General features: G+C 39.6%; 1 protein-coding gene across 1 annotated transcript in view; it reads right to left on the bottom strand.

Moving 5' to 3' along the window:
• The window catches only part of MYO3A (myosin IIIA), a 161,861-nt gene that overhangs the window by 132,916 nt on the left and 3,186 nt on the right, over positions 1-25,759 (bottom strand). Inside the window, exons 2-4 of the mRNA XM_055545372.1 lie at positions 25,211-25,345; positions 9,187-9,291; positions 8,483-8,582 (exon numbers count right to left, since the gene is read on the bottom strand). Coding sequence (XP_055401347.1) covers positions 8,483-8,582; positions 9,187-9,291; positions 25,211-25,345 — 340 coding nt within the window. The remainder of the gene's footprint in view (positions 1-8,482; positions 8,583-9,186; positions 9,292-25,210; positions 25,346-25,759) is intronic.

The following is a 25,759-nucleotide window of genomic DNA, read 5'->3' as shown; positions in this document are numbered from 1 at the left end:
AGCTGGCAAGAGAAGTACAAATAATATTCTTTCCTCAACCATATAAGTATGTAAGTATGTAAACCACAGAATGTAAGTGGGCTGCTTGATGCCTTTTCACCTCCAAATACTTTAATGTATGATTGCTACAAACAAGGACATTCCCCTACATACCGGCAATACAACTAATAAAAGCAGGAAATTTAACACTGATCCCTTTCTACCATCTAGCCTACAGACTTCATTCATATTTCATCAATTGTCCCAAGCACCCTTACAACAAAATATGTCCTTCCAATGCAAAGATCTAATCCAGGATCACATGCTGCATTTAGTTGTCCTATCTCTTTGGTCTCCTTCAATCTAAAGGAGTTCTTTAGGCTTCCCTTGAACTTCATGGCCTTGATACTTTTGTAGGATTTCAGGCTAGTTTTTTTGTAGAATGTTCTTGAACTTGGACCTGTCAGATACTCCCTCATGATTAATATTTTTGGCAGGACTATCATGGAAGGGAAGTCTCACTGTCTCCTATTAGGTGGTATGAGATTTCCACTTGTCACACAGTTGTATTCTCTTTGTATACGTGGTTAAGTCTGTGTCTGCCAGAGTTCTAGTTTGTAAAGTTTTCTCTTTTTCTTTTGTACCTATGTATCTTATGCAGCAGCATTTAGAGACTAAATATCCTATTTTTAATCAAAACTTAACTCACTAGTTTAGCATCCACTGAAGTGTTTGGATGAATTAATTATTACTATGTGCTAAGTTCCTTCAGTCGTATCCAGCTCTTTGTGACTTCATGGATTGTAGCCTGCCAGGCTCCTCTGTCCCTGGGATTTTCCAGGCAAGAATACTGGAGTGGGTTGCCATTTCCTTCTCCAATTATTACTATGATGGGTGCCAAAAGATAATTTCAAAAATCTCACTATTCCTTCTACATTCATTAAGTTGGTATTCTTCTGTAAAGAAATTTACAGAAGATTTTGATTTTTTCCATTCATCTATTAATGTCTGTAAGTATGCAAGTATGAATTTATGGACTTCTACTTTATTCAATAGATACCATTGTCTCATCATTATTATCATTACTTTGATGCTCAAATTGTCCCAGATTTGGTCAGTGAGAATCACTTCAGTGTGGCTTCTATGTCCTTTTGACACTGTCTCCATCACTCTTTGAGCTTTTCCTTACTTCCTGGTACATCAAGTTCCAGGCTCAGCTTGTACAGCCTTAAAAAAATCAGTCTTTTCCCACAAATCCTTGCTTCCTATTAGATGAGAATTGTGTTTAAAAACTAAGAGCTAGGTACTTGATGTGCTTGCTCTTGGGGCATCAAGCATGCATGTCCTTTTAGTGGACATAGCCGGATAACCGGTGTACACACACACACACACACACACACACACACATTAAATTTATTTTTATATACCTCTCTGTATATTGAAAACCCTGAGTTCACAGGGACACTTCCAATGCAAGCCAGAATCATGGGGTTCAGCTCTCTTTCCATATTCATAATTCTCATCTCTAACAGTAAGAAACTGGACTCCCACTGATCTCGGCATATTTCCTCATAGTATCGAGCCCCCTTTATGTAACCTGTCCCTTGTCTCCATGTAGACCCCCAGTCACACGGATCCCCTTCTTACCCAGTTCAGGCTCTGACAACTTGACTTGGGTCACCACCATCCCCCTAGAGAAATACTCTCTTTGTCCCCTCATCTGGGACTCAATGTCCCAAGCCAAGCCACCACTGCTCCCACCCTCCCACCAAGGACACCCTTCTCACCCCTTTCAGGCCCAAACCTCATGCTAAATTGCACCCCGACTCCCATGATTACTCGACCCCACTGAACAGCTTTTGAGTGATTCCAGAAAAAAGGAAGGAATGGAGGGAACGTCATAGTTTTTAAGTTCAGGTGGACCTGTGTCACGTGATGCTACAGAAATGGGTTATTAATGAATAAGTCACAACTTCTCTTTGACCTACATTACTTATTGGGGATTTGGCCTAAAATTGGGCACGTGGGTACTAAGAGATTGAAAGCCATAAAATACTCTGTCATAAGAACGATGTCTAAATAAATCACAAGAAGTACATTTTGTACTTTTGTATTGAAATGTTAACTATTCCATTAGAAATGAAGGTCCCCAGAGAGACTATCTGTAGAAATGAGAACTGAGTACTGCCTTGGTCTCTCCTGCATTTTCTATTCCAAATGAGGACTGCTTTTTCAGACCTTAGTTGACTTGCCTAAAGGGGTTTCTCTCCTGGGAAGTCATGTTATTTATTGATTGATCGTATACCAGTGACTGTTAATGTATTTCATTAATAACGTCTGCAAGCTCACTTGTCTTTTTATTCCCTGAGGCAGCTGGTGAAAGTCTAGCCCACTTAAGAAGAAAACAAAAGGTTTTCTTAAAGGCTGCACTTATAACCAGCACTAGCAAACTGAATCTTACTATTAGTGTAATTAAATAGCTTGATATTTAAAGTTAATACCCAATCGACTCTAGCAGAGGGCTATTAAAGAAAAAAAAAAAAAAAACAGAAAGAGGCACCAATTTTGGGAATTCAGATTTTTCATTATTTACCAACTATTTAAATACAGTATTTTCTTATCATTTTTCAAGTACCTACTATATGTACAATACTGAGCTAGGGGTGAGGTGGCAGTATTATTTTACAATAATGTTAATAGTGCAGATTTTTTAAATTATAGTGTCAATAATTATACTAAGCAGTTCACCTGTATTATCCCATTTACTTTCCACAATGATCAACCATATGATATAGACACTGTTTTTCTTATTGTTGTCCCTGAAGATTTTAAGTGACCTTCTCAGGGTCACAGAATTATATGGAAAGTCCTGCTTCCCATTCACTCCTTCATTCAAGAGTATTTACTGAGCACTTCCAACATGCCATTGCCAAACTTGGTTCTGGGGAGACAGTGATAGACCAGACAGCATGCCATCCTGAACCTCAAACTTCAGCAGGGAGAGCAGTCAAATTAAACACATGATTACAATAGAGGGTGACAACTGGCTGGCTGAAGAAAGGATACAATGCATGTATACAATGAAATATTACTCAGTCATTAAAAAGAATGAAATAATGCCATTTGCAGCAACACGGATGGACCTGCAGATAATCATACTAAGTGAAGTAAGTCAGAAAGGAAATGACAAATATCATATGATAGTCCTTATAGGTGGAATTTAAAAGAAATTATACAAATGAACTTATTTACAAAATAGGAACACATCCATAGACTTCGAGAACAAATTAATGGTTACCAGAGGGAAGGGTGGGATGGGGAGGGATAGACCAGGAGTTTGGAATTGACATGTACACACTGCTATATTTAAAATAGGTCACCAACAGGGACCTACTGTACAGTACAGGGAACTCTGCTCAATATTCTGTAACAACCTAAATGGGGAAAGAATTTGAAAAAAGACATATATATATATATATATATATATATATCTGAATCACTTAGCTGTATACCTGAAATGAACACATTGTTAATTAACTATGCTGCTGCTGCTGCTGCTGAGTCACTTCAGTCGTGTCAGACTCTGTGCGACCCCATAGACAGCAGCCCACCAGGCTCCCCTGTCCCTGGGATTCTCCAGGCAAGAACGCTGGAGTGGGTTGCCATTTCTTTCTCCAAACTCCAATATAAAATAAAAATTTAAAAATTAAAAAAAAAAAGAATAATAGAGTGCTGGAGAGGTTCTCAGCCAGGCAGACAGAGGTCCCCTGGGTACAGCAACGACAGGAGGCTTCTATGCAGGGAAAGCATCGTGTTTGTAACTGGTCACAAAATTCAATGACATTATACTTAGATACATAGTGAAAATGTAATTGTGATTTCTTCATTTGGTCTCTCACTATTATGGCCTCTCCTATGCCCCTACCCACGGGTTTGCCAGGTAGCTCAGTGGTAAAGAATCTACCTGCCAATGCAGAAGATGCAGGAAGACGCAGGTTCAATCCCTGGGTCGGGATGATCTGCCGGAAGGGGAGATGGCAACAGTGTTCTTGCCTGAAAAGTCCCCTGACAGAGGAGCAGGGCGGGCTACAGTCCACGGAGTCACAAAGAATCAGACATGACTGAGTGACTGAGCAAGCATGCCTCTATCCACTGGCTGGGAGAAGTAAAGCTTAGACCCAAATCCTAAGTCCTTTGAGAAAGAATTCATTCTCTCTTGGATGAAAGCCCTCGTTCCGTCTCTGCCTTCGCTCCATCTCTCAGACGGCACCCTTTTCTTCCCTCCTGAAGATGTTACTGTCTGTACAGGATGAGGGATGGCTTATAAGAAGACCTTGTGTGGCTTATAAGACCTTGTGGAGAGGAGAAGAGGGAGGGTCCTGGGGTGTGGTGGGTCTCCAGTCTCTGGGGCCATGTGTCTTTCCCCCTGGCCTCTCATGCCACGGTCTGCATCTGGCGAACCTGTGGCCTGATCTCCTGCAGGCAGGCCTTCCTGCAGACCTTCCTGGCACATGACGACTCAGCCGAGGCAGACAAGGTTCTAAGGTCTGGCTGTGATTCCTATTCAGACCTGGCCTAGGTGATCTGCTCTGTGCCTCACCGCCCATCCTGAGCAAACCCCTCTAGAAACTCCCCAGCCAGATTCGAGTTATTTTTGGGTTAATGGGAACAGAGGATAAGGGTCTGGAGAACTTTGGCATGCATGAGTGCTGCCTCTACCCAATCAGTCTCCACCTCCAGGTCAGGACCACATGGTCACTGCCGTCTGGACTGGCACAGACTCTGCAGGGCCCTTCTCTGGGGCATGGAGTGACGGTGGTGGAAAGGGTGTGGGTAAGGGCTCCCTTCTGCCCTCTTGTCACCTTCACTTTTCAAAAGCTCATTTCGCTGTCCCACCTCCTTCTCTGCTTCACCTTTTCACAATTACCCGAGAACCGGAAAGAGTTTCCATCTTCTTTCTGTTCACTCTTAAGGGAAACCCTATGATGGATTCCTGGAATTTCCCCCTCCATATTTTAAAGAGAAGATAAAGCAATTTAGACAGACCTTCCTGGGGAGATAAACTGGGTCTTGCTATACACTCCTATTTTTTATTATTAACCTCAGCCATCTTATTGTATTCCTTCTGAAACAAATCTTAACCTCCCCCCAGACAGAGAGATGCCTCTGGCAGATGAGTGAAGATCACATTCTTGCATAAACAAGAGAAAAGCATGTTAACCAATTTTGAAGTACTTCCTCCAGCACATATATAAGAGCCCTAACTGAGAAAGAGGGTGGGTACATTTAAGGATTGAAAGAAGTTGACCTGGCCCGTAGGTCACAGGAAGAGGGAGTCCCTCACAAGCACCAAGGGGTAAAACAGGTGTTAATCACTAAGTGCTTACTCCAGGGCAGCCAAGAGGACCGTAAAGTCTACAGGAAACCACTGAACAGAACACTGAACAAGAGAGTGGCCGGGTCAGCTGAGCTTTCTGGCTACAGATGGAGTGTGGACAGTGATCTGGAAGGAAAGGAACGAGACTGGATGCAGGGGGTTAGTAAGGTGCAGCTGCAGGAGCCCAGGTCAGAGATGATGGCGAGGACCAGAGAGGGGTGATAAAGACATGGTCTGGGGATTTATAATAGAGAGAGAGAAACCTGTGACTCACTGTAGATGCAGGAGGTGAAAATAATGGGTGGCTCAAGAGTCAGAGATTTCTGAGATTTCTGGCTTGAGCAACAAAACTAACACTTTTTTTAAGACAAGAAACTCTTGATATGAAACAGATTACCAGGGATAGATGAGGTGGTGGAGTTCCATTCTGAATACTTGGAGAACTGGCAGCCATCCAAGTACAGATCTTCAATATCCGATAATGAGCATACCACACACTTTATGAGGTGAGAAATTAAAATAAAAATGTACTCTAAACCCCTTTACTCCCAGCTGTGGCCTTCGCTGAAAATCTGATTTAAACATAAAATGAGGACATTGATTTTCAGTTTGATTCGGCAGTTTGGGGTTTAGCACATCTTATTTCTTCTGCCCTTGAGAAATTTTACTCTGCATGCACCTCCATCCTCAAGTTTTAATTCATATGAAAACCTTAAACCATTTTAGGTGAGTTGAATCCATGCCCTTTTATGATGGAGAACACAGATATAAGCAGTGTTTTATATGCAAATAATAGCATTTTGGTATCAGACACTAGGAACACATATCATAGGCTCTTTTCTAATTGGTGCTGACAGCAAAGTCTTTAAGTCAATTAGTATAAAACCAAAGTTCTCATTTTGTCAGCTTTCCAACTTTTGACTACTTTCTAAAGATATCGTAATAAAGGCCACTTTACTTATTATACAGATGTATATTTTTACTCTGAACTACTCTGGCGGGTGTTCCAGAAAGTTGCTTTTCTCAGAATGACTGGTTTATCAAGGTATTTTTTTTTGGAGGAGGGTGTGTGTGACTAAAGAAGATGTTTATTTACACTTGTTTTAACAATTTTCGTCAGGTCTAGCTCAGTGGGTAAAGACTGCCTACAATGCAGGAGACACAAGAGATGCAGATTCTATCTCTAGGTAGGGAACATCCTCTGGAGAAGGGCATGGCAACCTACTCCAGTATTCTTGCCTGGAGAATCCTGTGGACAGACGAGCCTGGTGAGCTACAGTCCATGAGGTCGCAAAGAGTTGGACACAACTGAAGTGACTGAGCTCATGTATATTGTAGCCATATTTTAGAGCAAGGGAATTATAAGAGCTCAAGTTAAATACTAAGTTCTCCATTTGGGTCCGTTAAGAGTGGAGCCAAAATTATTCTGAGGAGAGTCATGGCTCTGTCCATGGTGCAGTGAAGAGTGTTTTTTATTGTTGTTTTTTAGAATTTCAGGCACAAGTTCTTCTTAGTATCCTAACTCAGCCAGATTGTTCAAACGCACAGCTCCGAACTCAACTAGTGACACACTAGCTGCACTCACTGTCAAGATGCTCCTTGGTTTTCAAATGCTCAGCTGAGGGGAAAAAAGCACACGTGTGGTCATTTGAAAGATGTGCTATTCAGCTGTTCCTGTCTGCTGCTGCTGCTGCTGCTGCTAAGTCGCTTCAGTCGTGTCTGACTCTGTGCAACCCCATATACGGCAGCCCACCAGGCTCCCCCGTCCCTGGGATTCTCCAGGCAAGAACACTGGAGTGGGTTGCAATTTCCTTCTCCAATGCATGAAAGTGAAAAAATAAAGTGAAGTCACTCAGTTGTGTCTGACTCCTAGTGACCCCATGGACTGCAGCCCACCAGGCCCCTCCATCCATGGGGTTTTCCAGGCAAGAGTACTGGAGTGGGGTGCCATTGCCTTCTCTGGTTCCTGTCTAGATGCTCTGAAGTTCATTCCTAGGAGAAGCCAGATCACTAGAGACCCACATACTTGGATATTAAAACAATTCATTTCTAAAGTGACTTGATTACTTTCCCTAAGCTTCATTTCCCAGTATTTAAAGTGAAGGAAGATTCACTCATTCACTCAACGATTACTCACTGAACTACTCTTCCCAACAAAATAGAAGACATAGTCCCACTTCTTAATGACCCTGACTATCTACTAATATGTGCTTAAGTATCTTTACCTACATATAAAGACCAAAAGACCATTATCATCCTATGTGATAAGCACAGAAATACAGAAATATACAGAGGAGAGATACCTTCCCCAGCTTGAGTGCAGGAAGGGGAAGATGACAACGATACAGACACGTCCCAGAATAACGTCACCCACTCTCTCTGGTGTCACGTGTTACTGGGGATCCAGTGAGAGGAGTGGGGGAGAGCTCTGTCATGACTGGAAGAGGAGGAGCAGAGATGTCAGCTATGGTGCCCCTTGCTCCAACACAGACACTCTCAACTGGCTCAGTTAATGTGGAAATGTATTATCTCATGTGACAAAAGGTCCAGAAGCAGGGGAGGTTCAGAGCTGATTTAGTGGCTGGACTGTGTCACCAAGGACCCTCCTCCTTCCCACCTCTCAGGGGTTGGGATGGAAGATCTCAGGATAGAGCCAGGTGGTTGCAGGCATCGCAGTAAAACACAGAAGGTCCCAAGGAAGAGACCATCTTGACTTGAGCTTCTTTCTTAGAAGGGAAGATACCCCAGAGACATTTGAAGATTTCCTTTCCTGTCTCAAAACCCTGGCTTTGGGCACCTGCCCATCAGTAAAGCAATCAACAGAAAGGGCTGTGTGCTACCACTTAGACTCGGTGTCATCAGTTGGAGCCCGTCTTTTTTAGAGAATCGACCACATACTGCTCCAGGGGTGTTACAGACACACGCTGGCTGACTTGAAAGAACTCATCCTTTCTTCTAGGAATCTCTCATTTGCCAAAGTTTTAAAAATCTCTGCTACTTTCTTACCTCAATTAGATAGTTTTTTTCTCTCTACTGTCGATGCCTAGAAAGTAAGGCTGATGGAAACTGATCAAATCATACTACTCATTTTGCAGCTCAAATTCATGCACTTCAAACAAAATTTACCAAAATCTACGAGTTTAACTCCGCCTTCGGTGGTTAACAGGATGTTATTTCCTTTTATATCACGGTGGATAGTTTTGTTGTTATGCAGATGCTGAAGTCCCTGGCAGTGGAAAATAAATATGATGACTTTTGAAGGAAATACCAAATAAAAACACATTTTATTTCAGGAGAATCCATTTATACAAATCAATAGTGAACACATGTTAAAATTAACACTCCAACCTTTGTAAATGTTTCACATTGAGTTAGTTGAATCAAAGTCTATCTTGTCCACTTTGGACTGAAAAAATTTTTGAAAAATCAGGGCATACTCCTAGCCTTTATGAAATATTTTATTTAGAATGTGCTAATCTCATTAGAAGAAAAATTCTAAATACTTATTCTAAATAATGGCTGTTAAAAATAAATAAATAATGGCAAATAAAAACCTATTTTTTATTAGTAAAAATATACAGTATCTACCTTCTTAATCCTTGATTTCAGAACTATACCTAGGAGATCAAAACTCAGGATTCTGTAGACACAAGGAGGGTAGATTTTTTAGTAGAAAAGAGGAATTAGCTATGCTAAATATTTCAGATTTTGCATCTTACTCTTGCATCAATAAATACTAATGAAGTGTTTTTTCTAAAAATAGGATACACATATTTTATTTAACTAGAACTGCCTCATAATTAATGCACGAATAATTTAAACTGCCTTACCAACAGTGCTTCACGTAAAATATAGGCAATTATGGGCTCACTCATTCTTTTGCCCTCCTTCAGAAATGCTTTCACAAGATCTGTCACTGATCCTCCGTTGCACAGCTACAAAAGAATATTTCAAAAAAAGAATATTTTTAGATATTAAAATGGATGTGACATTTTAAGTACTTGCTATAAAAGGTTTTCTCAAAACATTTAAAAAACCTGTTTCAATTTTTTGTTTCAAACGATTATTCCCATAATTGTTATGATTTTATAAATGAACATATAAACTTGTACTAGTATACAATCGATTATTGGAACACAGTTTCCATACGAATTAATTTTAGAAGAGAATATGGAGAAGCACTGGGCTTGACTTTTAAATTCAAGGATAAGAATTATGAGTCTACAAATTAGTTTCAAATTTTAGGACCTAGAGCTCTTAAAAGTACTCTTGATTCCTGATGCTGTTGTTCAGTCGCTTAGTCATGTCTGACTCTGCGACCCCATGGACTGCAGCACATCAGGCTTCCCTGTCCTTCACCATCTCCCAGAGTTTGCTCAATCTCATGTCCATTGAGTCAATGATGCCATCCAACCATCTCATCCTCTGTTGCCCCCTTCTCCTATTCTCAATCTTTCCCAGCATCAGGGTCTTTTCCAATGAGTCGGCTCTTCACAGTATGAAAAGGCAAAAAGACATGATTCCTGATAGTTTAATTAATAGTACAGTATGACCTCAGTCCACGGCTATATACTGCTTCATTTGTGCATTAACTTGAAAACATACTTCCTCTCTGGTAAAATCTCAGAGTGCACTGAAATAAGGATTACAAATAGTATTTTAGAAAACTATTTTAAACATCACGTTTCCTAACTTTCTCCCTTTGCATCTCCAAAGAGCAGAGGACGCTAAAAAGAAAAACAAGAGGGAAGAACATGGTAGGGGAATTTTTCACATCCGGGTTTCTTCCAAGATAGGTAACATGAAGTCCCACAGCAAACATTACTAGGAGCTACATGTGGCTTAGATGTTAAAGAATCCTCTTGCCAATGCACGAGACATGGGTTTGATTCCAGGGTCGGGAAGTTCCCATGAAGAAGGAAATGGCAACCTACTCTATTCTTGACTGGAGAATTCTATGGACAGAGAAGCCTGGTGGGCTACAGTCCATGGGGTCACAAAGAGTCAGACACGACTGAGCAACTGAGCGCAAGCACGAGCCTATTTGCAGAGGAGAGAAACACTGACATCAACAGTGGAACATGAGTGGGGACATAACTAGCTAAAAGGCCCCAGCAAAGCTTTGACCGCAGGAACACCTGGTCCCCTAACCTGGGATCCTTCAGTCTTTGCTGTCAGCTCTCTCTCCCCGCAGGGCTCCTTGCTCTTACCCTGACCTCTGGGGTCTCCTCTGTCACCTCAGTGCCTGAGAACTAAGAGTTGTCATTTCCTCGACTCTACTGACCTAAACGGAGTAGAGAAAGGTGAAAGGAAGTGCGTTCGTAGCATCCTTGTCTGAAATACTGAACATATTTTCTCTCAAACTTTCTTCTAACATGGTAATTAGATTTTATTGGATGCCTGAACACTTCTGATACATTATGAATTATATAATAACAGTTGTATTGAGCACAGACTTTACGTTAGCACATTCCTAACCCATTTACATGCATTATCCATATGTCTCACCACTCTGTAAAGTAGGTATTATTATCATCTCCATACTAAAGATGGGGAAAGTGAGGCACAAAATGGTAAGGTAACTCAGGAAAGATCACATTGTAGTGACAGAGCTAAGACAGGAACTTGGACAGCCTGATTTTAGAGTCCAGCCTTACATTTAATCATGATATATCATGATCCCCCAACAGGTTGTCTGGGCTGACATGTCGATCTAGACATCATGTGTGATATCAAAGTTGCTTTTTTTTTAAGATTTTTTTGATGCAGACCATTGTTAAAGTCTTTATTGAATTTGTTACAATGCTGCTTCTGCTTTACGTTTTGCTGTTTTGGCCACAAGACATGTGGGGTCATAGCTCCTCCACCAGGAAGTGAATCTACAACCCCTGCATTGAACAGTGAAGTCTTAACCATTGGACCTTCAGGGAAGCCCTCTTTTATAATATTGTCTCTATAAGTGTATTTAAAATCTAAACGCAAACTTACAAATGAGCATTGAGATGCAACTCCATTTATAATTGGTGTCTTTTTACATTAAACAAAACTTTCATCTTCTCCAGGAGCAGGGGCAGACCTGGCATTCCAAAAGGGACATTTTCTTCTGCAGGAAAGGGAACACCTTTTAACAGGATAAGCAGAAGAGTATTCTGACAGCAGAATACAGGGTCACGCTGCCTCCGGTGGCCCAGCATGATGGGGGTCACAAAATTATTCAAAACTGATGGAAATGAAATTCAGAGCCCTTAAATTGCAAAGCACTTATTTAAGGGAACTAAGTTTTAGGGCCACTTTTTAAATTTTCAAAACTCATTGTAGAGTATGTGTGAGGGCTGGGGACATATGAGAAAACTCTATACCTCCCTCTCAATACTTCTGTGATGCTAATAAAACTACTCTAAAAAATAAAGTCTTTAAAATATCTGTAAAATGTACAGTGCAAAGAATTAACCCTAATGTAAACAATGGACTTTAGTTAATAATGCATGCATATTAATCACTTCAGTTGTGTCCGACTCTTTGTGACCCCATGGACTGTAGCCTGCCAGGCTCCGCTGTTCATGGAATCTCCAGGCAAGAACACTGGGATGGGTTGCCATGTTCTTCTCCAGGGCACCTTCCCTACCCAGGGATTGAACCCAAGTCTTCTGCATTGCAGGCAGATTCTTTATTGTCTGAGCCACCAGGGAAGCCCTCAGTTAACAATAATGTGTCATTACTGTCTCACCAACCATAACAGATGTACCATACCAATGCAAGATGTTAATAACAAAGAAAACTTGGGCGGGAGGATATGGGAACTCTCTGAACTTACCACTCAATTTTTCCACAAACCTGAACCTGTTCAAAAAATAAAATCTATTAATTTTTAAAATCTAGCTGCCAACATCAAGTATATTCAAAAAGGTCCTCAACTAATAATGAAAGGGCATGCAAAATTAATCCAAGTTATGACAGATGCCCCAGAGTGTTAGCTTCAGTTCAGTTCAGTCGCTCAGTCGTGTCTGACTCTTTGCGACCCCATGAATCACAGCACGCCAGGCCTCCCTGTCCATCACCAACTCCTGGAGTTCACTCAGACTCACGTCCATTGAGTTGGTGATGCCATCCAGCCACCTCATCCTCTGTCGTCCCCTTCTCCTCCTGCCCCCAATCCCTCCCAGCATCAGTCTTTTCCAATGAGTCAACTCTTCGCGTGAGGTGGCCAAAGTACTGGAGTTTCAGCTTTAGCATCAGTCCTTCCAATGAACACCCAGGACTGATCTCCTCTAGAATGGACTGGTTGGATCTCCTTGCAGTCCAAGGGACTCTCAAGAGTCTTCTCCAACACCACAGTTCAAAAGCATCCATTCTTCGGCACTCAGCTTTCTTCACAGTCCAACTCTCACATCCATACATGACCGCTGGAAAAACCATAGCCTTGACTAGACGGACCTTTGTTGGCAAAGTAATGTCTCTGCTTTTGAATATGCTATCTAGGTTGGTCATAACTTTCCTTCCAAGGAGTGTCTTTTAATTTCATGGCTGCAATCACCATCTGCAGTGATTTTGGAGCCCAAAAAAATAAAGCTTAGAAACCATTAATAATTATTCTACTATCTGGCTGCTACTTAAGCAGGAACTGTGGTTTAATTTTTCAGAATGGAAAAGGATCTTTTGAATTAAACTTCAAGAAGAGTCAAGTTAAGGGTTCTTCTTTCCTACTGTTGTGTTAAAATTATGCCATCCTTCTGCTTCTTCCCGTGAGAAATAACCACTATCCTAAATTTTGTGTTTATCATTCCTGTCTTTAAAACTTCTTTCTTCATTATAAATACATTTCTTCTAAAATACATGGTTCAGTTTTGCTTTGCTTTGTGCTTTATACAAATAGTATCCTACCTGGATTTGCTTTTTTCTTTAACCAATAATATACTTCTAAAGTTCATTCATTTTGATTGATGAAGCTGTCACTAATATTTACTGTTATATAAAATGCCATTTTATAAATATAAAAAATATATGTTAAAATGAAAAGGGAAAAGGAGAAGACAAATACAACAAACATGGAATGTATTAAACAGACCACAGGGACCAAATGTCAATAAGCCACAAGTTAATTTGGGGCTGATCTTTTTCTAAAGATGTTCAAGATAACACCATGAATTTTCTAAATCCTCATTCAAAATTTCAAATATCATCTTTAATGAAATCTACTTTTGTTCGACTAGCATAAAATGCCTTTCACGTATGAAGACAAATTTTTAAAAAATTAACTGAAGTATGTTTGTTTTTAAATGAATGTGAAGGATTAAAATATATTAAAGGAAATGAAAATGTTCTTAAATTAAGCAATAGATCACAAAAATTGAAAATGACCATATGTTTCCACTTAAAAAGAACTGTATCCGGGGAAATGAATTGTGTCATATTAACCCTATGCAATTCTTAAATCACCAAGACAGACTAAAAAGAGATTCGTAGCAGGAGACCAAAAAACCCGTAAGTGTCGCTTTGTAACACAGTGCTATAATAGGGCCTTCATGTTCTCTCATCAAACAAAATTGAAGTATAATTTTCTTAAACCAGAGCTACACTAATGAAAGAACAGAGCAGCCCTAAAAGTGAATTCTCTACTCAGGCTGTAGTCAAACATTAAAGAAAAAAAAAACTAAATCTCTAAACAGATCGTCACAACTCACTTCCAAAGACAGCTTTTATAAGCTTTCACAGTGCATTCTGTCTTTACTATGTAAGGACAGGATATGAGATTTTTACTCAAATTTCTGGAAAAGGACTACTGATTTCTGCAGTTGGCATTTCTGACTTTTGCTGTTTTTCATTGCTTTTTGTTTATATTGAATGCTCTAAGACCCTCACTTAGTCTGACCACATCCCATGTGAGACCACAAAAGCTGAAACTCATTTTCTGACACTCATCTAGGTTTTACTCTGCTCATTTTATAAAAGTGTTTGATTCTTTTTATAGAAACCAATTTTTAGCAAATGCCTACAAGTGACACTTTTGGATCATAAGGTAACCACAGATGTAATAAGACATTAGCTATATTGCCTGCAGAGTGACTGCACCATTTCACACTGCCTAAATAATCTAAAAAAGTTCAGTTTGCTTCACAACCTCACCAACACTGGGAAGTATCAGTCTTTTAAATGTTAGTCATTTTAGTGAGTGTATACTAGTAGTTTCATTGTGGTTTTAATCTGAATTGCCTTCTCCTTTCCTTTTTTCATTTTAACCTAACTCTTCTTGAAGTTTTATTCGAGAACACTATTATAATAGCTATTTTAAAGTCTTTATCTGCTAATTCCATTATCCTGATTATTTCTGGGTCTGTTTCATTTGACTGATTCTTCTTCTGACAATGGGTTACCTTTTCTTGCTTTTTTATATATTTATTAATTTTTATTAAATGATGGCCATAACTAATTTCACATTTAAATGTTCAGATTTTGCTGTCTTCTCTTAATGAATGCTGAATTTTGTTCTGATAGGCAGTTCATCTGCTTGTGGACTGACATGAACATTTCAAGCTCTGTTTTTGAAATTTTTATAGGAGGCCAAGGGTAGTTCTTATTCTAGGGTGAGTCTAACCCTTCCTTTAACGCATAACCTGTCAGCAGGGTCTCTACTAAGCATCTTAGATGTTCAACAAAGATTACTCAATTTGACTGGTCAGAACTCAAGTATCTCTCCAGCTTGCACAAACTCCAGTAGTTGTTCAGATTACTGCTTTTCAGTAATTCTTACCCTTATTATTGTTCGTTGCCCAACTGCCTAGAATCTTGCCCTATCCATCTCCAGCTTGGTTTCCAGTCAAAGACTCAAGGGAACCCCCATGCAGATTTCTGGAGTATTTTTCCTGCTTAACTCTCTCTTTGAAAATTCCAGTCACTTTTGTCTTAACAATCTTTTCAGTTCAGCAAGATTGCTCTGATCTCCTTGGGAACGTCCTTCTTATCCCCGTGGTCTGGAAACTGTTTCCAAGAATAAAGATGCAATGATTGTAGTGTTCCTCCAATTTCCTTTTCTCAATATCACAAGCCTAAGCTGTCTCTTTCACAGTGCTGGAAAACTGTTATGTTTTTAAAAATATATTCTATGTAGTGTTTTAGGTATTTACAGTACAACTGCGCGGTGTGACACAATTTACTGTCATAGCCAGAAGCAGAAGTCCCAGACTATTTCTAATGCACCCTGAAATCCAAGGACCTCTGGCAGGGTTTTCCAAACTTTCTTTTGATAAGAATCACCTTAGGACTTGTTTAAAAAATAAGTTTCTGAGCCCTCATTCCTGGAGTTTCCGCTTCTGTGGGTTTGAGATGGGGCTGAGTCTTTCCAGAGTGTCTGGGATGTATATTAAAGAACAAAGGTACTAACAGGAACCTCGGTTTGTTTCTTTTTTTTCAGGTGGAAGCTTAAGTGTTACCCACTCATCTAGGCCTTCTTTGACTTCTCTCTTCACAAAAGGTCTTTTTCATTCTTTGTTAGCACTCCACTTCTGTTCTTCACAGTATCAGTGCTACTGCTGCTTAATCACTGTAATCATGTCCAACTCTGTGCAACCCTATGAACTGTATGTAGCCGGTCAGGCTCCTCGGTCCCTGGGATTCTCCAGGCAAGAGTACTGGAGTGGGTTGCCATGCCCTCCTTCAGAAGATCTTCCCAATCCAGGAATCAAACCTGGATCTCCTGCATTGCAGGCAGATTCTTTACCACTGAGCCACCAGGGAAGCCCACAGTATCAGAAACAATGTATAATTATTTAATTAATTTGTCTATTAAGTTTTAAATTGTCTTTCTGCACTATTAGACTCTCTAAGCACCAGGATGACAGCTGGTCTCATTCTCTACTGAATACCCAGAACCTCCCAGAATGCTTGGCCCAACGTAATAGATATTTATGGAATTAGTAAGTGACTGGGTGAATATACTTTAGTCCTGGACACTTATGCATGTACACACACATAATGACAGAAGGCCACCTTTTTACATGAAATGGAAGGTGCCTCTTCAAATGTGAAATGTGTGACTCAATATCAATAAAATACATATACTGATGTAGCAAATTCTGCATTCCAATGAAAGACTGATACAATATTAATAAGAGTGACACCATCACCTAATAATGTTTCCTAATGTGTAATACTGTAATATGTACAATTTTCACATTACTTTTCTAACTTGTAAACTAGAAGTAGTATGTTTAAGCTATTACAGACACACATTCTAATTGACTCACTGAAGTATGCATTTTGATGTATTTTGGTAATTGTGTACAATTCTGTAACCACTAAATCAAGATATAAAACGGCATCCCTCATCCTAAAGCATTTCAAAATTCTTGGGAAAACCATCAAACATTGGAAATGTGAGCAACAATATATCTTTGATAAACAAGAAAATGTAGAAGAAATCTTTTAATCTGCCTGGTCAAAATATGGGCTTCCCTGGTGGCTCAGCAGTGAAGAATCTGCCTGCAATACAGGAGCTACAGGAGACATAGGTTTGATCCCTGGGTTGGGAAGACCCCCTCGAGGAGGGCATGGCAACCCACTCAAGTATTCTTGCCTGGAGAAGCCTATGGACAGAGGAGCCTGGTGGGCTACAATCTATGGGGTTGCAAAGAAGAGTTAGACACAACTGAAGCGACTTAGCACACACAGTCAAAATATATGATTTACCAAATGGCAAAACATGTCACATTTTTCCCTCTGTGGTTAATATTATAAACTTGCACTCCTATTCAGAGAGCAGATGCATTTGCAAGCACCGAAGTACTATTAGGGAAAAAAGATATACCAGCATTATACATGTTTTTATGTATTTTCAGGGTTATAAGAATATAAAGGAGTACATGTATACTGTTTTTCCATCCTGCCCTTTAAACAAAAAAATGAGACGACTCTAGGTAATTGTCTGTCTTGTTCTGTGGTGAGTACACCAAATAACAGCCTTTTATATGAGAGCTGGGAATGGTTGTTCCAGCCCTAAGAGCATGAAAAGAATCGGCATTTGTCTACTCCACTGCCACTGTGCACAGCTAATGAAAGGAAGGACCGGTGCTGTGCCATCAGAGTGGTTCAGAAGCCCAGCTTTGCAGCCCTGTCCTGCTTCCCTGCCCCCTCCCACATACACAAGCCTGCAGGGGTTCCCTGTCCCCTTCCATGTACATGTTATCTCCCGGGCAGCAACATTACAGAGTTAATAGCTGAGCAAACAGAAACCATTCATTCATTCTAACTCATTTTCTTTCTGTCCTCCTATAGTTTCCTTTTCTCATGATGGATCGTCTCTTACTTATTAGATGTAAGTATAAATGCAGAATAACTAATAATGCACGAAAGTTAGTATTCAAGTCCATGAAAATCACTTTCGTTACCAGAAATGTGCATTTGTGAGGCTTTAGGACTATTTACTGAACTTTTGTGCTTCCAAATGCCACCTGTAATTTCCAGCCTTTGATCTCTTGAAAAGGATATAATTTCAAAGAGAAAAAATGCTATAATTAGAAAGCAAAGAGAGAAAGCAGTGTCACTATTAAGAATGAACAAATCAGGACTAATTCAGATAAATAATAGAATTCAGCCTGCACTACTGCCATGAAAGGAGCAATTACAGCTAAGACTGGATTATGAAGGGAAAGACCTTTTAACAAAAAGATGTCCTAACTCTGGATTTTGGTTCCGTAATGGCTGAGGATACACTAGACAAATAGATGTTGAGACAGAAGATTATATTCCTTGTGTACTTAAGGTGTTGCTGTTCATCCAACTAAGAAGGGGGAAATTATAGTTAAATCTCAAATTTGCCCTCTGTGCTCATCTGCAGTAGATGCCTAGTACCAGACCAACTTAACTCAATTTCAACCCTGTTTTTTCATCTCATCTCCTGGTTTGGTGGTAAGGATATGCAGAAATGAACCACCTCCCACCTCCCAAGGTCCCCCTCCATCCTGCTCCTGACCCTCCATGGTAGACACTGGGAGTGAAAAGGAACACTAAGCAAAAGCAAAATCTACAGGGACTTCCCTGTTGGACCAGTGGCTAAGACTCAGAGCTCCCAATGGAGGGGCCCTGGGTTTGATCCTTGGTCAGGGAATTCCAAATGCCCCAACTAAAGATCCTGAGTACCACCACTAAGAACCAACACAGCCAAATACATAGATAAATATATAACTTTTTAAATTTAAAAAAGAGGTGTCTGTATTTTACAAAGCAAGTCAGTCAAGAGATATGTAATAGCAATAAGCAAAAATTAATATGAAATATAAGTATGGTATTTCAAAAGGCATAAGTAAAAAAAAAACAAAAAACTGGTTCTCCCTTTATGCTGACATCATTAGGAAAACCTAAATATTAAGTGACAATAAAAATTCCCATAAACATTTTGCAAAAAAAAAAAAAACTATATATATATATCAGTTCCCATAGGAGAAAATCTTCTACCCCTTCTCTTCTTTCGTAGTTTCATTACAAGTGTGTAACTGGAATGTAGGAGGGCTAGCAACTAGTGCTCTTCTGTATGTTCTGAAAATGAACATACAGAGAATTTAGAAGGAAATAATTTCTAAACAGAGCCGTGTATATTATTCATGCTCAAGAAATTATAGTATAACTAAATTTAATAAAAATACAGGAAGAGGAAAAATTGTATCAAAGTGAAAGCAATAATTCAAAAATCACAACTAAATAACAGAGAAAATAGATGGCCCAGTAAAATCTGAGCAAGAAATTCTCTTCTTGGAATTTCAATTCTGGATTGCAATATAAATACAATGATTTTTCAAGATGGAAAAACTCTGGGTGAGAGTCTGTCCAAGCTGGTACAGTCCGCCCACCCCCTACACATGCCAGGCTGATAACAAGGATGCTACTCAGACCCTCCAAGAAGCACCATCTTTACGCAGATTCATATCAGAAGTCTGGCACTATTAGCAGGACTTTCTGGGTACCACCAAAGTTCCTATTTGGCCATCCTTTGGGTACCCCCACGCAAAATAATTTGTGCGCTTGCATGCGTGCACAGTTGTTTCAGTCGTGTCTGACTCTTTGTGACCCATGGACTGTAGCCCGCCAGGCTCCTCTGTCCAGGGGACTCTCCAAGCAAGAAGACTGGAGAGGGTTGCCATGCCCTCCTCCAGGGGATCTTCTCAACCCAGGGGATTGAACCCACATCTCCTGTGTCTCCTGCATTGCAGGCAGATTCTTTACCACTGAGCCACTAGGGAAGCCAGCAAAATAATTTATTGGAGATTTATTATGATAAGAGGTATAATTAGCAGTCATTTTGTAGAATAAAGTATTGATGCCACAAGCCAATTTTCTGAAAGTGCCTTTAAAGCAGCACCTGCACCATTCATGTTTATAAATCAGGTAATTGTACCACTTATGTGTATATGTAATCAGTCTAACTTGCATATGTAAATCAATTGTCTTACATACAGTTGCCAGTTCTTTGCTTTTTCCATGTTTTCCCTCAACTTTGAATTTCAAATAGATCAGATTTCTGAAATACTATTTTAATAAACTACTGTTTATTCTTTTTTCTCAAGCCGTTAAGGGATATTTCCAACTCTTACATCTAATAATAAAGACAATATGTAAAACAGCTAGTGAGAAGTTGCTGTATAACACAGGGAGGTTAACCGGTGCTCTGCGACAACGCAGAGGGATGGGATGCGGGGCGGGGTAGAAGGAAGGTTCAAGAGGGAGGAGATATATGTATATTCATGGCTAATTCATGCTGTTCTATGGCAGAAGCTGACATAACATTGTAAAGCAATTATTCTCCAATTAAAAATAAATTTTAAAAACATATGTACAAAGTTCAAAGAAGCTAAGTCTCTGCTGATTCATTGCATCAGGATGCCACTTCACTTGTACTGGATGTTACAAGACCTTTTTAATCAATCTTTTCTGCTCTCTCAAAAGAACACTTTAACTATGATCTGGAATCTTCAACTCTCACCTAACCCTGAGTGATAATACTAAGAAATGACAATATAATTAGAATAGGAATTTGTTAGGCATAAAAGACATCAGCGGATCTTATTCAATAGTTTAAACTCTGGGAAAGATTTATACTTTTGTTCTTGACATTTAGGCCTATATTAAGCAGAACAACTGAATCTTCAAATGCTAATTTTCCAATTATTTTACATGGAAAAAAAACATAAGAGATGCATTATTGAAAATGTTCTCAAAGATATAAATATACACAATTTTTATTCAGGACTCCATCAAGGATTTGCAGAGCATCACATCTCAAATACACAAACACAAATATGAAGTAAATTATCCATTAATTTAAGACAAAATGGCTTAAGTTCATAATTTATTCTGTTACTTGAGATCAAATTGCCAACATCCGCTGGATCATCGAAAAAGCAAAAGCGTTCCAGAAAAACATCTATTTCTGCTTTATTGACTATGCCAAAGCCTTTGACTGTGTGGAGCACAATAAACTGTGGAAAATTCTGAAAGAGATGGGAATACCAGACCGCCTGACCTGCCTCTTGAGAAACCTATATGCAGGTCAGGAAGCAAGAGTTAGAACTGGACATGGAACAACACACTGGTTCCAAATAGGAAAAGGAGTACGTCAAGGCTGTATATTGTCACCCTGCTTATTTAACTTCTATGCAGAGTACATCATGAGAAACGCTGGGCTGGAAGAAGCACAAGCTGGAATCAAGATTGCTGGGAGAAATATCTCAATAACCTCAGATATGCAGATGACACCACCCTTATGGCAGAAAGTGAAGAGGAACTAAAAAGCCTCTCGATGAAAGTGAAAGAGGAGAGTGAAAAAGTTGGCTTAAAGCTCAACATTCAGAAAACAAAGATCATGGCATCTGGTCCCATCACCTCATGGGAAATAGATGGGGAAACAGTGGAAACAGTGTCAGACTTTATTTTTGGGGCTACAAAATCACTGTAGATGGTGACTGCAGCCATGAAATTAAAAAACGTTTACTCCTTGGAAGAAAAGTTATGACCAACCTAGACAGCATATTCAAAAGCAGAGACAATACCTTGTCAACAAAGGTCCATCTAGTCAAGGCTATGGGTTTTCCTGTGGTCATGTATGGATGTGAGAGTTGGACTGTGAAGAAGGCTGAGCACTGAAGAATTGATGCTTTTGAACTGTGGTGTTGAAAAAGACTCTTGAGAGTCCCTTGGACTGCAAGGAGATCCAACCAGTCCATTCTAAAGGAGATCAGCCCTGGGATTTCTTTGGAAGGAATGATGCTAAAGCTGAAACTCCAGTACTTTGGCCACCTCACGTGAAGAGTTGATTCATTGGAAAAGACTCTGATGCTGGGAGGGATTGGGGGCAGGAGGAGAAGGGGACAACAGAGGATGAGATGGCTGGATGGCATCACCGACTCAATGGACGTGAGTTTGAGTGAGCTCTGGGAGTTGGTGATGGACAGGGAGGCCTGGCGTGCTGCGATTCATGGGGTCGCAAAGAGTCGGACACGACTGAGTGACTGAACTGAACTTGGGTAATTGTGTTGAGAGAAGTAAAAGTTTTGCTCTGTTTTTTTTTGTGTGATTTAACTAAAAATATAAAGCTATCTTGAATTGAGAAATACAAAATAATTCTGAAATCATAATAAGTTGCCTATCATCAAAGAACACGCCTGGCTCTTAAAACATTTTTTTTTTAACTTCTATAAAGTAATAGTTTCAGATTCTGAAAAGGTTCTTGAAAATTCTATTGTAATTTTGAAAGACTATGATTCAATCAAAAGTGGCAGATTAAATATATACATGTATTTCCTCTTACTCATGAATCTCCATGAAAATGCCAGTAAAGGAATTAAAAAAAAAATAAAAACATAAAACCACTAGAAAAAAAGAACAAAATGGGAGAGAAGTGAAGAAGAGATTGCAACAAAATTGTTCAACATGGAATGCAGGTGACTGAGTGGTTAACTGACCCAGCAACACAGAGAAAGCCACAAACCAAAGTGCTAGGTGGGGGAGCTGTGTTGAGGTCACCTGAGCAGATTAACCCAGAGAGGGCAAGATAACAGTGAAAGTGGAGGAGGTGGGACGGGAGGGGCAGAAAACAAGGCTTCCTTTGCAAGTCTCTCTTCAAAAGACTTGATGCCCTCTTATGCCACATTCAAAATACCCACATCCAGAAGCCTGCCAGAGCTACTTCACACACACACACACACAGAGACTGGATGTTTTGCTCCCTAGAGAAACTGAACTGAAGGGACTCAATATTTGGTGACATCAGTACAGTGAATAATAGGAGGAACACACAGAATTCCTGATGTGCAAAACAGAGAAGTAACCTTGGAAAGAAGAGACCAAGGAATCCAGGAAAGTGGATTCCACCCAGATGAGCAGCAGAGAGGCAGCAGGGGTCAGACACCTGGCAGACAGGATGGAGCAGGAGGATGTAGGATTCCAGAGGGGCAATCAATAATCGTGCTAACATTCAGAACATGGATTAGAAAATGAAAGAGTAGAGAAACTGAACCATCTGTTTCCAGGTTCAACAACCAACTCAGGAAAGACACATACCTACCTGCTCAGCAAAGGGTGGCACCACTAACCTGGATCTACAATAATACTGTCCTGTATTACTGCTTTCTATGAAACTCAAAGGTGTTTGCTCCTTGGAAGAAAAGCTATGATAAACCTAGACAGTGTATTACAAAGTAGAGACATTACTTTGCCAACAAAAGTCCCTATGGTCAAAGCTATGGTTTTTCCAGTAGTCATGTACAGATGTGAGAGTTGGACCACAAAGAAGGCTGAGCACCAAAGAATTGATGTTTTCAAACTGCGGTGCTGGAGAATACTCTTGAGAGTCACTTGGACTTGCAAGGAGATCAAACCAGTCAATCCTAAAGGAAATCAACCCTGAATATTCATTGAAAGGATGGATATTGAAGCTGAAGCTCCAGTACTTTGGACACCTGATGTGAAGAACCAACTCACTGGAAAAAACCCTGATGCTGCAAAAGACTGAAGGCAAAAAGAGAAGGGGGCAGCAGAGGATGAGATGGTTATACAGCATCACCAACTCAATGACCATAAATATAAGCAAACTCTGGAAGATGGTGAAGGACAGGAGCCTGGCATGCTGCTGTCCAGGGGGTCGAAAAGAGTTGGACTTGACTTAGTGACTGAACAACAAAAAATTAATCAAGTGAATGTATTTTTTTTAAAGATAAAAATGATTAAGTCTATCTGAAATTATATGAACTGAAAAATAGGCTAAACTGATGTGATATTGTCAATCATTTTAAACATACAAAAATAGATGAAAATATATTCAAAATTAAGAGTGGTTCTTTTTATAGTTTCAAGTATTCTCTACAATGATCACTACTTGTATATTCATTTAAAAACCACCATAGAAAAAATATAAAGTATGGAGACAATGTGCAAATTATTACTGTACAGGAAAATCAATGGTACATTCCAAAAAAAAAATAAAATAATCAAATGCTAATAAAATAATGTGAATACAAGACACTGAGAACAAACTTGTGGTTGTCAACAGGAAGAGGAGGCGGAGGAGAGATGGATTGGGCGTTTGGGATTAGCAAATGCAAAGTATTACATATATTAATAGAATGGATATACAATAAGATCCAACTGTACAGCACAAGGAATACTTAATATCCTGTGATAAGCCATATATATAATTATGTTAATACATATAAATATATGGGCTTCCCAGGTGACTCAGAGATAAAGAATCCACCTGCCAATGCAAGAGACATAGGAGACTTGGGTTCTAACCCTGGTTTGGGAAAATCCCTTGGAGGACAAAATGGCAATCCCCTCCAGTATTATTGCTTGAAAAATCTCATGGATAGAGGAGCCTGGCAGGCTATAGTCCATGAGGTCACCATGGGTCGGACATGACTGAGCACACACACAGCCTAGCATATAAATATATATAACTGAATCACCTCACTTTACACCAGAAACTAATGTTATAAAAAGTAAATTAATGCAAATACAATAAATAGATGCTGTTAAGGTGATCAAATAAAGGTTTTACTAGCCCTAGGTTTGATAAAAGAAGCTTTAAGAAATTTTTATAAATTTTATTGTAATTAATGATTACTTCAACTTAAATAAAAATATCCAGTGAAAATCGGAAAAAAACACATTCTTCTACGGCTGGCAGTAACCTTAGTGGTGCACCTTCTAATACTCTTGCATTAGAGAGAACTGTCCCAAGCTATTCTCAGGAATTGAAAAGGCAGACTCTGCAGTATCCCTTTGGCAACTTATTCAGTGTTCCACACCACTTCTAGTAAGGTTCCCCCCCCCATAAATGTAAATACAGTTGATCCTCCGTATTCACGGATCACAGCTGTTTGAATCTGACCATGTGGAACCCACAGATATGGGGGACTGACAGTACCTGGTTCTGCAGTTTATGTCATTAGTATTCAGTGAAGTCAGAAGAAATTAGCAACTCACCATTTTTGCCTAATGAAGCCTCAGCTACATTAATTTTATCTCATATCATAGCACCTGGCACTGAGCCTCAGTCACGTGTTGCACCAAACACAGATGAATAAATAAAAATTATAATGAAGTCCCTTTTTAGTATGCGCTTCTGCCAGGAAAATATCCTAGTTTCTTTAGTCTTTTATTATGGAAACATTTTCTTTTAATCTTTAATTAATTTTCTTTCATTTACTGGTGTTTCTAAAGATGGCACGACCAGAACTGGGAACAAGATTCAACAAAGGATACAGAATGGAACATATCAGATGAATTGCTTTATGGGGGTGACATTACTAAACATGTCATTCCAAGACCACACTGCAAATCACCACATGGGAAATAATTCTGAACACTTACCTCAAGAACCAGCCATAGCTTATCTCCATTTATTTTATCCTTCTTAAAGTACATGCCATAGAATCTGACCACATTAGGGTGGTCAGAAAGTGCTTTTAGGATGCTGTACTCTGCTTCAATCTCTTCATCAATATCCTAGTTTCAAAAAAGTCATGGGGAGAGAGCAGTGAGAAAAACATGAATAAAGTCAAAAAAACATAAGTTAGACTAGCGAATGTAGAATTTTATCTTGTCAAAGCAAGGTCAGAATAGTTTCTACTGTGCTCAATACAATGTATTGACATTTCTCATTACACTGCTTAAGGCGAGAGATTGTGATTTTCCTGTTAATCAAAAATATCTCTAATTGTATTTATTTCATTGAAAAGAAATAAATAAAAGGCTATTTTTATGTGCAGTTAGAAAGAAACATATAAGGACTTCCCTGGTGGTCCAGTGCCTTCCAATGCAGGGGATGTGGGATTGATCCTTGGTCTGGGAACTAAGATCCCACATGCCGCTGGGCAACTAAGCCCGGGCACCTAAACTACTAAGCCCATGAGCAACTCA

Source organism: Bubalus kerabau, chromosome 13 (genome assembly GCF_029407905.1).
Source record: "Bubalus kerabau isolate K-KA32 ecotype Philippines breed swamp buffalo chromosome 13, PCC_UOA_SB_1v2, whole genome shotgun sequence".
Taxonomy (NCBI): Eukaryota; Metazoa; Chordata; class Mammalia; order Artiodactyla; family Bovidae; genus Bubalus; species Bubalus kerabau.
The sequence above is the reverse complement of the archived record's forward strand: the minus strand, read 5'-3'. Positions and strand labels throughout refer to the sequence as shown.